Raw genomic sequence first — 17,025 nt, forward strand, 5'->3', positions numbered from 1 at the left:
AATTAAAAAAAAAATAAATAAAATAAAAGTTCAACTCGGGCGGCACGGTGGTGTAGTGGTTAGCACTGTCGCCTCACAGCAAGAAGGTCCTGGGTTCGAGCCCCGGGGCCGGCGAGGGCCTTGCTGTGTGGAGTTTGCATGTTCTCCCCGTGTCCGCGTGGGTTTCCTCTGGGTGCTCCGGTTTCCCCCACAGTCCAAAGACATGCAGGTTAGTTTAACTGGTGACTCTAAATTGACCGTAGATGTGAATGGTTGTCTGTGTCTATGTGTCAGCCCTGTGATGACCTGGCGACTTGTCCAGGGTGTACCCCGCCTTTTGCCCGTAGTCAGCTGGGATAGGCACCAGCTTGCCTGCGACCCTGTAGAAGGATAAAGCGGCTAGAGATAATGAAATGAAAAGTTCAACTCCACCTATTTAACTATTAGAGACAACTTTATTATTATTATTATTATTTATTTATTTATTTATTTTACAAATCTTACCTTATGTACCTTTAAAAGTACACTTCAAATATCTTACAAGTGTCTAAAGTTTGTGAAGTGGCCCTGGAAAGATTTTATAACTTATACAATCCTTCCCGAAACACCATTTCTTCCTTATCAAGCATTTATTACCATTGTTTCATTTCTTATAAAATACAACAGCCTGTGTGGTGATAAGGACAAAATAATATTGTAGATGTTTGGTTTTTATGTAAATTCATGAACTTAACCTTTTTTCTTTTTTTGCTACAAAAAGTCACTTTCAAAATAATTTCTAGGTCTTGGTATATATACTATAGGATTTGATAATTAATTCCACATTATTATTATTATTATTATTATTATTATTATTATTATTATATTGTAAACTTTCTCACATTATTCAGTAGTATATAAATAATATTTTATATACTACATAAAATGAACTCAAGGCTAAGGCAGTGGAGTGGGAAGTGTTGCTGTCTCACAACTCCAGGGTTTCCACATTCAATCCTGAGCTCTGGTTACTGTCTGTGTGTAGATTCACATGTTCTTCATGAGTTTTCTTTGGTTTTCCAGTTTCCTCCCGCCTCCCTAAAACATGCCAGTAGGTGGGTTAGCGAGTCTGGGTATGAATAAGTGTGTGAATGTGTATGTGGCTTCCAATAAAGGGTGTATTCCTAGTGGCAGTTCTGTGGGCAGAAACACCTTGTTGATGAGAGAGATCAGAGGAGAATGGCCAGACTGGTTTAAAGGATATGGGACATGAAACATAAATGCACGCTATATCAGTTTCTTTCCATTAAAAATATGAATTAATTGCATCAACAAATACAAAATCATCTATTAAATTCAGTAAAATCGTTATATTCGTGATGATTATATGGCATTTCTGCTCGAGCTCCGATATGCATATTTTACAACCGGAAGAGCCGCTGTCACGTGATCATACGTCACAAAAACTTTCGGGCACAGCACAAGCGGGTAGATGAATATGGAGAAGTGGATGACAAGAAAAATGTTTTTATAGTCTTTAACGTACATTGAACATCATGGTGTATTGTGCTGCTTATGGTTGCAATAATTCCAATGGGAAATGCCCTGGAGTAAGTTTTTTTGCATTCCCCAAGGACCCAAAGCTGAGGAAAGTGTGGGCTCACCTGCGCATGTGCAGTAGGCTTCGCACATGCACAGTAGGCTTGGTAGGACAAATCCAAGAGGTAGGATAACTTTACAGAACACCTGTTGAAAAAACTTTGCACCTACTGTTTCCCACAAACTGTGTTCAGACCATTTCACTGAGGATTCTTTCAACATTAATACTCAGGTACTGAGTGATATTAATTGCCAAGCCAAATTTAAGAGGCTACTTAAAGATGGAGCCGTTCCCAACGTCCCAATTCAGGAACAAGACGGCGGAGTGAAACCCAAAGTGCTACGGCTACCACGAGGTGCATTTGCTAAGCGACTGAATGCCGAGGAAAGGATTAGTATTATAATTTTGGGTGTATCAATTATTGATTATCATAATTCTGACTCGTTTCGCCATTTTGAATGTTTTCATCTCGGACTCTGGAAGCATTGTATCTCAATCAATCTCGAAAAATATCAGCAAAAAAAAAAACTAGCTTGCAACGGACTTTAGCTAGATCTATGATGAACTTTCAATGTATGATACAAAAATAATACTTCTTTCAACAGATCATTAGCCTTTGAGCAGAATTGTTTTTAACTTACCAGGAAGTGTTATCGAGCCGACCGCTTTCAGTTTCATGGGGACTGAATGAACTCTCACTCTCAGAATCATCTGACCCGTCAGAGTAAAGACAAGATCCATGTTCATGTGAATTTCCAGCTATCGGTTCAAATTGATAGGGTCTAACTTCACATCTCTGTGAAACATCGGGAATGTCACTGTCAATGGTGTCCATTTCGGTAACCTGTTTACATTAGATACCCAAGTGCTGGCTCCTTGGAAAGTTTTTGTGACGTCACGGGTCACGTGACCACCTAGCTAATTAACGAATCATTGTTTTACGCTGATGTATAAAAAAAGTTGAATAATGTGATGATTTTCACATTTTTGACGCCCTGCAGTGATTTAGATGGCATTTCTTATGTCCTTTATACATAATTATACCCAGAAAAAAAACCATGTCCCATATCCTTTAAGCTGACAGGAGGGCTATGGTAACTTAAATAACCACTTTTTACAACCGTGCTGACCAGAAAAGCATCTCAGAACATACTAAAACATTGCTTGGTCTTTGTCCAATCTTCAGCTGTACAATTTTGGTGAACCTATGGACACTGTAGCCTCAGATTCTTGTTCTTGACTGACAGGAGAGGAACACAACATGGTCTTCTGTTGCTGTAGCCCATCCATGTCAAAGTTCAGTGTGTTATGCATTCTTAGATGCTTTTCGGTTCGCCAAAGTCGTAAAGAGCCATTATTTGATTTACCAGAGTCTTTCTGTCAGCTTAAACCAGTCTTGCCATTCTTCTTCAGCAAAGTATTTCCACCTGCAGAACTGCAACTTACTGGATGTTTTTCCCCCCACACCACTCTGCGTAAACTCTATACACTCTTGTGCATGAAAATCCCAGATCAGTAGTTTCTGAAAGACTCAAACAAGCTCATCTGGCACCAATAACCATTCTATGGTCAGAGTTACTGAGATCACCAATCATTTCCACCAATCTGATGGGAAAATTAACTGTAGTTCTTGACCTGCACCTGCATCATTTTATGGATTGTGCTGCTGCTATATAATTAAGGCAAAATGGTGGTGTAGTGGTTAGGATTGTCGCGTCACAGCAAGAAGGTTCTGGGTTTGAGCCCAGTGGCTGATGGGGGCCTTTCTGTGCAGAGTTTGCATGTTCTCTCCATGTCTGTGTGGGTTTCCTCCTGGTGCTCTGGTTTCCCCCACAGTCCAAGGATATGCAGGTTAGGCTAACTGGTGGCTCTAAATTGACCGTAGGTGTGAATGTGAGTGTGAATGGTTGTTCGTCTCTATGTGTCACCCTGCGATGATCGGGTGACTTGTCCAGGGTGTACCTCACCTCTTGCCCATAGTCAGCTGGGATAGGCTCCAGCTTGCCTGCGACCCTGCACAGAATAAGAGGCTACAGATAATGGATGGATAATTGAATTCCTATTCAATTACACATACAGAGGATTTAAGATTTGTTTTCATATTATTACTTTGTAGTACACTTAATTATTATTGGGTGGCACGGTGGTGTAGTAGTTAGCATTGTCACCTCACAGCAAGAAGGTTCTGGGTTTGAGCCCAGCAGCCAAGTCCTCCGGGTGCTCTGGTTTTCCCCACAGTTCAAAGACGTGGTTAGGTTAACATGGGGCAGCCTTGGCCTGAGGTTGGGCTGAAGTGCCCTTGAGCAAGGGCACCTAACCCACAACTGCTCCCTGGGCGCTGTAGCATGGCTGCCCACTGCTCTGGGTATACAGGTATGTGTGTGCTCATTGCTCACTTGTGTGTACATGTGTGTATTCACTGCTTCAGATGGGTTAAATGCAGAGGTTAAATTTCACTGTGTGCTTAAGTCTGTGCTTGAGTGTACGTGTGACAAATAAAGGCTTCTTGGTTTCTTCTTAGGTTTACTTCCCTACATTTTGTGATACAGTGTTTGTTCGAAGACAGTGTTGATATAGCAGTGGTTCTCTTCGACACACTTGTCACACTGCCTGTGGTATCGAAACTAAAATCTCCAGTAGCAGCTCAGCAGTTATGACACATGAGAAAACAACAGACGAGTATTTGTAAAAAAAAATAATAATAATAATTGTGTTCATGTCTAGAGGAGCCTGTTCAGTGACAGAATGCTCCTTCCCAAGTGCAGGACTAACGGACTTAAAAACTCCTTTGTCCCTCACGCCATCAGACTGTACAACTCCTCTCTGGGGGGGAGGAGGGGGAACAGGAGGGCAGAGGACGGACGGGAAGGAGCAGTAGCCTAGCCTAACAATAAGCAATACCGGATAATGTGCAATACCTCTTCCGTTGGCTCTTCCCCCCCTCCCCATATTATTCTTATTCTTTTTTATATTTGTATATGCAAATACCTAATTTAATTTAATTTATCTAGAAGTTTTTCTCTATTTCTATTCTCTGTTTATCCTGTAATGATGCTACTGGAATTTTAATTTCCCTGAGGGAAATCCCAAAGGGATCAATAAAGTTCTATCTAATCTAATCTAATCTAATCTAATCTAATCTAATCTAATCTAATCTAATCTAATCTAATCTAATCTAATCTAATCTAATCTAATCTAATCTAATCTAATCTAATCTAATCTCGTGAGGATGAAGACCATGTGCAGCCTGTCTTTTTGTCCTGTAGATGACTGGATATTCCTCATAGAGAACACATTTTTGTTTTGCAGTCCAGTTCTGTGCTCTGTTTTTCATTTTGTTGTGTTGCTTTCTCTCTTTTTTTTTAGCATGGATAATTTAATTTAGTTTGATTTAAGTGCTGAAATACACAGGAAATGTTAGGAAATTGAGTTTGTCTCAGACATGTGTGCTGCTAGCAGGACAGGAATGAAGCAAAACTTGAATAGATCTTTCACAAAAGTGCATCTGTTAGACTATGTAGACTTTGTACACTTCACTGATTGATTCAAAATAATCGGTTGTTTATTATCACAGGCAGTTACATGCTGAAGCAGAGAGAGTTGCTTGTCGGAATGGACGACATTTGGAGTCATTCACATACCAGTAGTGCTTTTATTGAGCAGAAAATGCAGACTTCAGAAGACACAGATCATAAGAAGGAGAAAACTGCCTTCTCTTCTCTTATCTTGTCCTTATTTTATGTGAATATAAACAAGACTCTTTTGGCCAGTGGCTCATTTGACACACCTTTCTTTGAAGAATCCAGAGACTGGAATTTTGTGCTTCATTCCACACATCTTCAGATTACAACTACTTCAACCATTTTGATCGTTTTAGCAATCACTCCATAAAGATTTGTGCTCATAAGAAAATGTGTACTGGAAATAGTAAACTGGCACTATATACATCAAGAGTCAGCACCACCATCATAAGGGACAACCATGGAAGATGTCATAGGACCAGGGGGGTTTAGTAGTCCATCGACATGCAGAATAAAACTTCCTGAAGTACATCTGTTTGTTCGAAACAAAAATAATGGTCAAAAACGAAGACCTGTGTATCATTTGCAATCATCAGATAAGTTAATATTTCCCTTATTTGTTCATTTGTTTATACTGAAAATAATATATTAGTCCAAGCCCATAGAGTTCATCTTAATAAAATATATTTCATCCTTACAGTGATTTAAGAATAGTCTTCTGACAGTGTATCCAGGTAACTAGTATCTGCATAGAGCAGAAACCCTGAAAAGAGACTGTCGGCCCAGCTCGGATCTGAAAACAGGCCGTTTTGGTCTTTAAAGAAGATCTCCAGCCACACTTCATCCTCTGGGTTGAGGAATATCACCGTCGAGCCAGAAGCGACGTCGTGATTCCCCGTGTTGGCATCATATGTCTTAATGCGGTATTTCCCGTTCTGCACCAGGCCGATGGCTAAGTGCTTATTGGCCAGCGTGATGTCATAGGAAAAGTAATAGATGCCGGGGTATGCACATATGAATTTGCCTGTCTGTGGGTTGTAATGGCCGCCCTCGTCAAATAAGACTTTGTTGAACTTGATTGGTGCTTGCTCAGCCGGGTAGCTGCTAGTGATGGCCACGGAGAAGGCTGACTTGGGTGCCAGGCTGCCACAGAGGCACTTGCCTGGTATTCCTCGTGGGCCCCTTTGACCCTTTTGTCCTCTCAGTCCAGGCCGTCCTTGGGGTCCTGGATGTCCCAAGTTTCCATTGTCACCCTCTGGGCCTCGCTTACCTGTTGGACCTCTTTCTCCACGCTCACCAATTTTGCCAGTTGGCCCAACTTTTCCTTTAATTCCTATGGAGTTCAAAGACAGGATAATGAGACTATCATCCATACCTCTGTTTTTTTGTTTTTTTTTACAATATCTTCAGAGAAACATGCTATACCATTCCTAAGAGAGACATAATTCAATAAGAGAGACTAAGTGCATGCTCATAAGTTCTAAACCACGAGTTGGCCTAGTGGTTAGTGTGTCTGCCTCTCGATTGGGAGGTTGCGAGTTCTACTCGCAATTGGGTCATACCAAAGACCATCATAAAAATGGTACCTACTACGGTCTGGCAAAGCATGATGCAATACAGATGTGAGTGGGGAGTCAAACTCTCACGGTTACCAGAGGACTAGCCCCTCACTGTAACCCTAGCTGGATAGGTGAGAGGCCGAGGGTTATTGAAACAGAGATCGGTGCCACACCCATACACCTTAAAGAGTTGGTTAGTACTGGAACTGGAGACTGCCTGGGAAGATCAGATTCTGGCATGAGAGGGACTTTGACTTTTTGACTCATAAGTTCTAAACACATTAGCTATTCAGTTCCTGGGTGGCACAACTGTCAAAGATTTCGTCCTTGTCAGAAGATTGAGAGTTTGAATCCTGACAGTTTTTTGGGGAAGTTATGGCCTAAAGGTTAGAGAAGCAGCTTTGGACCAGCAGGAATGGCTGAAGTGCCCTTGAACAAGGCACCTCACCCCCAACTGCTCCCTGGGCTGCCCACTGCTGTGGATACATCAGGGTCGTGTTGTATGTCGCTCTGGATAAGAACGTCTGCTACCGGTAAATGCCTGTAATGTAATCACTATACCAGTCATCCATAGCTATGTTCACACTATCAAGTGACCAGTGAGTATTCATTTTCAGAGTATGTGTGTAAGACCCAGAGTGCAATAAATGACATTTGAATTGAGGTTTTCTCAATTCTGTGCAAATTAGGTATGATGTAGTAAAGTGACAAATACAAACTATTGGTTTGAATGACTCCTCAGTTCTCCGACATTACAACAACGTTCTCAAGTGCCAACACTAAAACATGTGAGCACAGTCATTAGAAAAAAATACATTCTAAGCCTTTCTTAATTCCATCTGTTAGAGGAACTCAGAGCAATGCTAGCAGATCTGGAGAGGAATCAAAGAAAACTGATATCTCTGAGAATAGACATGGAGCAAACATTTCAAGATTATTAACTGAGATATTTGCCAGATTTGATCACTGGGGGAAAATACGAATAGATTTTCTGGTCTTATGCTGCTTTGCTTTCATGTGTCTACAGAGTGTTAGTACTACTAGCTGTTGAGTTCATTCCTGTGCATACCCATTTCCCCCTTCTCGCCTTTCTCTCCTTTCCGACCATCCCTGCCGTCTCTTCCCGGAATTCCAACATGGCCTTCAGCCCCTGAAGGCCCGGGTGGTCCCGGCTTCCCCGGCGTACCCGGTAGACCTGGGACACTGCAAATAAATCGCGGTGAAGTTGTCTTTGCTTTGGCCTCCAACAGCTGACCAACGACACACTGGCACAGACACATGATGCCCACAATCGCCCGCATCTTCAGACCTAGAAAGGGCACAGACACGTCATGCCTGTAAATGATCAAGCTTTCTCAGTGAAGTATCCTTTAGGGCCTTATTGATAAAGATTAAGGCTACTTTTGAGTGCAATGCTAATGTAGCAAAAAAATGAATGGTTGTCTGTTACACTCAAATCACACATCACACTCCAGTCTACAGCTTAATGGCACAATTTCACCTTCAAACATTGGGAGATGGATCCTCAAGGGGGCAAGTAAGGCATTGCAGTAAGGCATTAAGCCACATGTATAGTATTTTTTATTAACAATTTTAGCTTAAATAGACTTCCACTACTTTTTTTTTTCGCTATATTGGTCTTGTAGTAGTAATAGTAATAGTAGTAGTGCACAGGACTGTTTTTCTTTATCTCACTTCCAAAAAAATTCTGAGCAATCCCACTCACGCCTACAGAACTTTTTAAACTAATCCCGCCTGTTCCAAAGGAATTCTAATTAATCCCACTCACCCCCCATAGGAAGTTTGACCAATTCTTCCAAATCAAATCTAAGGTTTATTGTCAGATCATTTGAGAATTAGGGCTCATATGGTGCAAACTATCTCAGTCATGTTTTCTGTTTCCTCTCTCTCTCTTCCCATGGTCTTTCAGAGTAAGCCGAACTCTGTTGAGAAAGAACCAGATTACATATCACACTTAGGACTTGGCTAGCCACACACCAAGGCCAGATGTGTGCTCAAATGGGTAGAATGATGTGTACTGGAAAACAAGTTTGCCTATAAAATGCAAACACACACCCACAAATAATCAGGGATTCCCTTACTGGCCTACGTTCCCAGAGATGCATGTTTTCTCATGCATCTCAGAGTCTTGGTGTTCTTCCTGGAGTTGTAGCACTGATTATTTGTTTTATCTGGTAATAAAGTTCAGAACCTGGCTGCTGCAAAGACTCAGAGAGAAAAACACTGTGGGATTTTTGCAATTTCAGGGTTTATATGTATAAAAAAATTGTTATTCCAGTCAGAAGTTAGCAGTCATGCTGCACTCAGGTCACAGGACATTGATATTATAACTCCTTTAGCAACAGCAATGGCATTTAATAAGGGAAAAATATATATATAAATAAGTTCAAACATCAGAGATAATGGCCAAGTTTTGGTTTTCCTGCAAACAGAAGGGCAAAAACGGGCAGATTCGTTAAAAACGAACATGAAATTAGATGATCTAGATCACTGTGGCTCGAATTGCTTTAAAGCCCTGATTTTTTTTTGTCATTATATTTCATAACATTGGTCGTAAAATATAAGTAAATGGTTGCATCAATTCTATCGAAACACAATCTATGCTAGGTTTGATGAGTGAATATGAGATTGAGGACTGAATAAAGGCCAACTTCAGCCACTTGGGGTTTGCAATTCTATCCAGCATGAGTTGTAACTGGATCATAAACGCGCAACCATGATATCATTCAGAGCAAAATGTTTTAGTTGGACTCACTGAATTACTCTGTAATGAAACTCCATTCGTTGTTGGGGATTTCCATGAACGATGGATGACGTGCGGCAGCTGTGATCCAGAAAGCAATTTATAAGCAGGATGGAAATGCAAGAAGACACACACTGTGTTGACAATGGACTGGAAAAGAAGAGTTCTCAGTTTATTATAGATGTTAGACTGACACACACAGTGGGCCTCATTTTTCAAGCTGGCTACGATTGAATTAATACAGAAAAAAAATTCCAGGAGAACCTACAGAAGAAATGCAGCAGATGTGAAAATCAAGTTCGTTTGGAGAAACACCTTCTGAGTTTGTGTAAATTTACATGTAAGTAGACGCAGCTCAATTGTTTGGCTTCAACTAATGTAACTGTTAATGAGTTATTGTAATTTAATACTGCATATAGAGGACAATGTCAACTTTAAATCCAATTAATAGAAATCTGATCCAAAGCAAATCCACAAATTGAGAGAAAAAAAAACATCCATACAATTAGGACAAAAGAATCGGCACCCATTCTTTTGGAAGGAGCATGTATCCTTGCATACTCCCATCCATCCGACCATTTTGGCATATCACTACGGCGACATGGCTGCTCTCTGACAGCTTCAGCCATCAAAGTGTCTAGGGAACATTATAGTAGTGGTTTCCCATTGCCTTCTACTAGATTATTATAGAGGTTTTCTCCTCTCAACCATTCACACTCACGGACAATTTAGAGCCACCAATTAACCTAACCTGCATATCTTTGGACTGTGGGAGAAACTCCATGCAGACACGGGAAGAACATGCAAACTCCATGCAGAAAGACCCTGTCGGCCACTGGGCTCGAACCCGGAACCTTCCTGCTGTGAGGCGACAGTGCTAACCACTTACACCACTGTGCCGCTGCATACTCATATACTGTTCTTTTGCACTGGTCATCATTTACAAGTGCTCCAGTACAGCAGGTGGCGCTATTACAATTTCATGACACTTTTTACTAGTACCGGAAGATAATGCATCAGTTATTCATTTTAGAATGAATCAGCTTGGTCATGCCTGATTTGTAAGAACCAATCACAGGCTAGTCATGTGGCTTGTTCATCCATAGAGTTCGACCAGACGCCTGTACACGACACGGTTAGTGAAGCCTCTGCAAAATGTCCATTTGCTCTGCATTTACATCATATTGTCAACTCCATATGATGCACTGTAAGAGCCAGGCTTCATTATTGCATGACTGACTGTTTAGTCGTCATTTTGTTTTCGGTCTGTAAGCTTTGCCTTTTATGGAGTTTTGTAGGTGTGACTAAATGTAAATATGCCGTGAACGTGTTTAATTTACAAATGTATTAGCATTTATCATGTGAGTATAAGGAAAATCAGTGAAACGTTTGTAAATCTGGCAGGAATGTTTCATTCAGTTTGGCCTACAAAAACATTTACACGCAACTTTACAAGACAACTGATAAATGAGGCCCAGTGCGTCCATGCATTAAACAGCACACCGTTCTGTTGCCTTGTTCTGCCATGCAGTTGTGCATACACAAGCACAAGTGTGGTGAACAGGAATGATGTGTTCCCATGAGTCCTCAGAGTAATTCAAATGACTCATGGCTTCTGCAGTACACGCCAGTCGTTACAGCCAAGTTATCAGCATTCACAGCCAAGCACGAACATGCAGTATTTTTAGTAGAACTCATTAACATTAACATCATGTAACAGATAAACTCACTTCAGCTATTACAAGCATGACAATTTGAAAAGTGTTGCGCAGTTTAAAGTAGGCTTGAATGTTACACAGTGTTGTGATGTAATTCAGAAGGACATGAATGCCAAAAAAAAAAAGAGTACCTTTTTTGTTTTTTCCTCGTAAACTGTAGTCCAGTCTGACTGCGGTAATGATTCCAAAGGAAACAGCCTGTTTTTGCTCTTATGTGGTCATGGGCATTTTAGCAACTCCCTCTGGCCTGTTTTGTCTGTCAGGACTCTTCTTCTTCTCGACCATCTAAGTTCTGCAACATCTGTTTATGTAGCTCGATTGTTTGTGCAGCCCACATTGGAAAAGCAAGCTTCTCCAGAGTTCTTTCAACTGCTGTAATCTCTGCATCTGTCTAGCAGAACTCTGCCCTTCCCTACTCCCTCTCTCCTCTTTTAGCTTTGAATATTTATGCATGTCTAGCTTTGATGCCTGGTTTTGACCCCTCCCTGCTCGTCGATCTCCTCCTCTTTCTGCGTCCTCGAGCCAAGAAAACGGACAGAATGATCTCAAAGGCCAGTTCCCCATTATGTCACTGATAATACGGGTCATGCTGAAATGATTGGAATAGTCTAGAACGCTTGCATTTGCATTTATTTCTGAGAGAAGTGCATTACAGCAGTGGTTATAGGAAAATAATCAACGACTAAGTGGCAGTTTCCAATAACAGCATGCGTTATTCAAGAGTGTTTTATTCCTCTTACACCATAACCTCTTTCCTGAAGACTTTCTTCCTGACAAAGTCCTGACACTGAAGATTCCTTCCATGAATATTAAATAAAAATTTCCTCACATATCAACGATCACATGTTTATTTGACAAAGAAAAGTCGTTGATGTTTTCTGTGTCAGCGCTTTTTTGCGGTCGGTCGGTTTTCCGACAGGGAAAAGTCTTCAGGACTTGATAACACAACAAGCTAGTTTTTGGTTTTATTAACTTCAAGAGAAAACCAAAAAGAGACGTACAAACAGGAACAAACTTGTTTTGTGAACATTCCACAACATTAAATGTTACTAGAAACGGATAAAAATTGACATGTTGTCGAATAACAAATAAAGAAATGAATGTATTCATTGGCAAAATATGGTCTATGTGGTATAAGGGGAATAAAACACTTCAGACAAGATGAGTAACTCCGCTTCATGTCACACCACCCTGTTGTTGATTAGTTTCCTATAACAGCACAACCCCAAGGGTTTTATCCCTTGCATATGCTTGAAGTCTTGAAAAAAATAATAATAAACCTCTCCTTTTTTTAGAAACACATTTTTTATTAATATACATTTTTTTATAGTGCTTCTAAAGAATTTTAACATGTGTAAGTTTGGTTTTAACTTCTTACAATTCTTCCCTAAAAATAAACACCAGCTAATTAAAAAAAAGAGAAAATATATTTCATAAATTGACCTTTCTGACACCTTTGAAGAGGAATTACAGTGGGGCAAAAAAAGTATTTAGTCAGCCACCAATTGTGCAAGTTCTCTCACTTAAAAAGATGAGAGAGGCCTGTAATTTTCATCATAGGCACACTTCAACTATGAGAGACAGAATGGGGGGAAAGAATCCAGGAAATCACATTGTAGGATTTTTAATGAATTAATTGGTAAATTATTCGGTAAAATAAGTATTTGGTCACCTACAAACAAGCAAGATTTCTGGCTCTCACAGACCTGTAACTTCTTCTTTAAGAGGCTCCTCTGTCCTCCACTCGTTACCTGGATTAATGGCACCTGTTTGAACTCGTTATCAGTATAAAAGACACCTGTCCACAACCTCAAACAGTCACACTCCAAACTCCACTATGGCCAAGACCAAAGAGCTGTCAAAGGACACCAGAAACAAAATTGTAGACCTGCACCAGGCTGGGAAGACTGAATCTGCAATAGGTAAGCAGCTCGGTGTGAAGAAATCAACTGTGGGAGCAATTATTAGAAAATGGAAGACATACAAGACCACTGATAATCTCCCTCGATCTGGGGCTCCACGCAAGCTCTCACCCCGTGGGGTCAAAATGATCACAAGAATGGTGAGCAAAAATCCCAGAACCACACGGGGGGACCTAGTGAATGACCTGCAGAGAGCTGGGACCAAAGTAACAAAGGCTACCATCAGTAACACACTACGCCGCCAGGGACTCGAATCCTGCAGTGTCAGACGTGTCCCCCTGCTTAAGCCAGTACATGTCCAGGCCTGTCTGAAGTTTGCTAGAGAGCATTTGGATGATCCAGAAGAGGATTGGGAGAATGTCATATGGTCAGATGAAACCAAAATAGAACTTTTTGGTAAAAACTCAACTTGTCGTGTTTGGAGGAGAAAGAATGCTGAGTTGCATCCAAAGAACACCATACCTACTGTGAAGCATGAGGGTGGAAACATCATGCTTTGGGGCTGTTTTTCTGCAAAGGGACCAGGACGACTGATCCGTGTAAAGGAAAGAATGAATGGGGCCATGTATCGTGAGATTTTGAGTGAAAACCTCCTTCCATCAGCAAGGACATTGAAGATGAAACGTGGCTGGGTCTTTCAGCATGACAATGATCCCAAACACACCGCACGGGAAACAAAGGAGTGGCTTCGTAAGAAGCATTTCAAGGTCCTGGAGTGGCCTAACCAGTCTCCAGATCTCAACCCCATAGAAAATCTTTGGAGGGAGTTGAAAGTCCGTGTTGCCCAGCAACAGCCCCAAACCATCACTGCTCTAGAGGAGATCTGCATGGAGGAATGGGCCAAAATGCCAGCAACAGTGTGTGAAAACCTTGTGAAGACTTACAGAAAACGTTTGACCTCTGTCATTGCCAACAAAGGGTATATAACAAAGTATTGAGATGAACTTTTGTTATTGACCAAATACTTATTTTCCACCATAATTTGCAAATAAATTCTTTAAAAATCAGACAGACAATGTGATTTTCTGGATTTTTTTTTCTCATTTTGTCTCTCATAGTTGAGGTATACCTATGATGAAAATTACAGGCCTCTCTCATCTTTTTAAGTGGGAGAACTTGCACAATTGGTGACTGACTAAATACTTTTTTGCCCCACTGCATAATTCCAGATGATTGACTGAATTTGTTGTGGGAGCTATAGAACTATGCAGAGGCTCCCATAATTGAGATAAATGACACATGGGTTGTAGTAATTCTTATCACAGTATAAGATTTATATTCAATATAGAGCGCAGGAAACTGGTTTCATTTTGGCTGAGGCTGTTGTCGCTCAGGTCCAGTTCTGACAGGCCTGTAGTGCCTGAACTTAGTGCATGGGCCAAGAACTCACAACTGCTGTTAGTCAGGGAACAGTTAGCCAGTCTGCAAAGTAGAAGGCATAAGGACAACCATTATATGACAGGTACTCTGTCAGAAAAAAAAACCCAGAAAAAAAACAGTAAATCTTTTTTAGTATAAATACTGAGGTGATTATAGGAAAATCATGCGCGCTGATTGGTTGAGAAATTCAGACTATTTCTTGATAATCACCTCGAGTCACTCGGCAAAATAGCGGCCAATCGCTTTGTCACTGTACGTGAGGAAGAATTACAAATGAAAGAAAATGCTGTTCCTAAAAGCACTAAAGATGCAACGAAGTTTGGTCTAAAACTATTCAGAGGTAAGGTGGGATTGTGATTTATTTTATTTATTTCAAAACTATATTTTATGTGAGTCGGCGCAGATAAGTGACAAGTCTGCGCCGCATCATTATTACATTTGCATGGCACTTTTGAAGTTTGAAATAAATTATTTTTTTAAAACAAATTAAAAATTTTTTTTCTAAATAATCACCTGTGTATTTAGACTAAAACAACTATTCGCCTCAGGCTCAGTGAATATCAGTGAATAATAACTGTGACTTTGTTTTGGTTCTCATTCACCGATATGCACTTCACCTTCGGCGAATAATTGTTAAATGTGGTAATGTGAATATAGTGTACTATGGAGTAAGAATCATGGCAATAGAAATTGGGATTTAAAGGATCTGAATGTGACCATTATTACTTTGAAATTGATATTCTGAATTTTTAATTGAAACTTGAATTAAATTTTGTGGTTTGCAAACGAGCAAAACTGAATTTTATGCTTAAGAATGTGTATGGTAAAGTGTTCGCCTTGTCATCCAGACATGGCAAGTTTGAATCTCTTGGAATCCAAGACAGCAAAATTGATTCTCTAACCTATCAAACGTAGCGACACTAGCCAATCATGAACATCTGTGAGCTCATGTATGCAGAAGAGGGCAGACAGTGTTTGTATATTTGCACCTTGGTTTTTTTTTTACTTTGTTAAATACTCTTCTTCTGCTACATTGTCTGTCTTACATTCTCTGTTGTCTCTCGTCTGCTGCTGTAACAGTGGACTTTCCCAAATGGGAATAATAAAGTGTCATATGATATGATATACATATATGTTATTTACCAGCTGGGAGGTCCGTATCGTGAAATACCGTGACCGAGGTCTTGAAAGTACTGAGCGAGGCCCTCTGGGCCGAGGTCAGTATTCAAGGCCGAGGTCACGGTATTTCACCATACGGACCGACCTTAAGCTGGTAAATAATATATTTATTTTTTTCTTTACCAAATTCTAACAGAAAACGAGAGCGCCCGAAAGGGAAAACCAAGCCGAGCCACCATTTTGAATCCTCATTCACGGCTGTAATGCAAATGGCTTCCTCCTCGGTATACAAGTGCACTTCCATGGCAGGAAAAAACTATATTTTACCACCTATGTAGTCCCCTATTTATACAAAATTGAGTCATTCAGGATTCAGCCATGTTTTTGCTCAGCGTTAGCAAGTTAGAGGTTTTTAGCTTTCTCCTGAACTGTTTTTATTTTGTCTTCCTCAGGGTAGTAAAACTCCCTTTCGCTGTGAACACTGTCGTTATCGCTATCCATGCCGTAAAATTAATGCTATTTTGAATCCTCATTCATGGCTGTAATGCAAAGTGCTTCCTCCTCAGTATACAAGTGCACTTCCATGGCAGGAAAAAAACTACATGTCGCCGCCTATGTAGTCCCCTATTTATACAAATAGGAGTCATTCAGGATTCAGCCATGTTATTGCTCGCCGTTAGCAACAGTTAGAGGTTTTTAGCTTTCTCCTGAAATGTTTTCTTTTATTTCTTCTTCCTCAGGGTAGTAAAACTCGTTTTCGCTGTGAAGACTGTCGTTATCGCTATCCATGCTGTAAAATTAATGCTATTCTCCTGAGAAATGCTGGCAAAAATTGATAAGATTTTTGATAATCTTATAAATAAATCTTATTCAAAAAAAGATAAATGTTGACAAAAAATGCTACGTTTGTTGCTATTGTGAATGAGCGAGTCACCAGAGGTCCGTAACCGGGGTCCATAACTGGGGTCCGTATCGTAGGATACGGACCCACTCACCAGCCAATCATAGTGCAGGATTTGATTGGAAACTGGACCGTGAAAAAATAAGATATGATATGATATGATATGATATGATATGATATGATATGATATTGGCACGAGTGTTTTACTGGGAAAATACATCACTCGTATTTTTCATACGAGCTCCATCTGGGACATGGAGAACCAAAACTGTGACATAAATCTCTATATGTCACTTGCAAGGAAATCAATGAATTGTTTTGATAAAATTGGGTTCTTTTTGTTTATGAATGTGTCTTTATGATAAAAAGAAAATCACACGCTGGCTTGAAGATATGTTTATCTTATTGTGTTGAATGTCAGAAATCCCGGTGTGAAGGAGCAGACTACAAACACTCAGGACTACAACTCCCATGACACACAGCACCTTCTGTCCCCAGCCTACTGAACTACAGCTGTCATGCATTTACTTAATCACTGCTTCCACTATTTAAGCCGCTCATTCACACCACTCCAGAGCGAAGT

At 40.4% G+C, this 17,025-nt stretch overlaps 2 protein-coding genes across 8 annotated transcripts in view; both read right to left on the reverse strand.

Moving 5' to 3' along the window:
- Positions 1 to 5,098: 5,098 nt before the first annotated feature.
- Positions 5,099 to 12,654, reverse strand: LOC132896681 (complement C1q tumor necrosis factor-related protein 7). Of its 5 annotated transcripts, none has more exons than XM_060937682.1 (4): positions 11,252 to 12,654; positions 9,415 to 9,483; positions 7,708 to 7,947; positions 5,099 to 6,412 (listed from the first exon to the last, which is right to left on the reverse strand). In XM_060937682.1, exons 3-4 carry the CDS (start codon positions 7,937 to 7,939, stop codon positions 5,784 to 5,786), a joined length of 861 nt encoding a protein of 286 aa, XP_060793665.1. In that variant the 5' UTR covers positions 7,940 to 7,947; positions 9,415 to 9,483; positions 11,252 to 12,654; the 3' UTR covers positions 5,099 to 5,783. The 5 variants fall into 5 exon arrangements, with proteins under 5 accessions (XP_060793665.1, XP_060793664.1, XP_060793666.1 ...); XM_060937681.1 differs by having other exon boundaries at positions 9,415 to 9,552; XM_060937683.1 differs by lacking the exon at positions 9,415 to 9,483.
- A 1,515-nt stretch (positions 12,655 to 14,169) lies between these two features.
- The window catches only part of LOC132896672 (NACHT, LRR and PYD domains-containing protein 12-like), a 32,380-nt gene continuing 29,524 nt past the window's right edge, over positions 14,170 to 17,025 (reverse strand). For all 3 annotated transcript variants that reach the window (XM_060937666.1, XM_060937667.1, XM_060937665.1), the window contains exon 15: positions 14,170 to 14,464. In XM_060937666.1, the coding sequence (XP_060793649.1) occupies positions 14,302 to 14,464 (163 nt within the window). In that variant the 3' untranslated portion in view covers positions 14,170 to 14,301. The remainder of the gene's footprint in view (positions 14,465 to 17,025) is intronic.

Source organism: Neoarius graeffei, chromosome 13 (assembly GCF_027579695.1).
Source record: "Neoarius graeffei isolate fNeoGra1 chromosome 13, fNeoGra1.pri, whole genome shotgun sequence".
Lineage (NCBI taxonomy): Eukaryota > Metazoa > Chordata > Actinopteri > Siluriformes > Ariidae > Neoarius > Neoarius graeffei.

Excerpts from the sequence above, each read along its gene's own strand:
- LOC132896681 (XM_060937683.1), bottom strand. The coding sequence starts at position 7,939 with ATGCGGGCGATTGTGGGCATCATGTGTCTGTGCCAGTGTGTCGTTGGT. Across the intron at positions 6,413-7,707 it reads AGGCGAGAAGGGGGAAATGG|GAATTAAAGGAAAAGTTGGG; the intron begins GTATGCACAGGA and ends TGAACTCCATAG.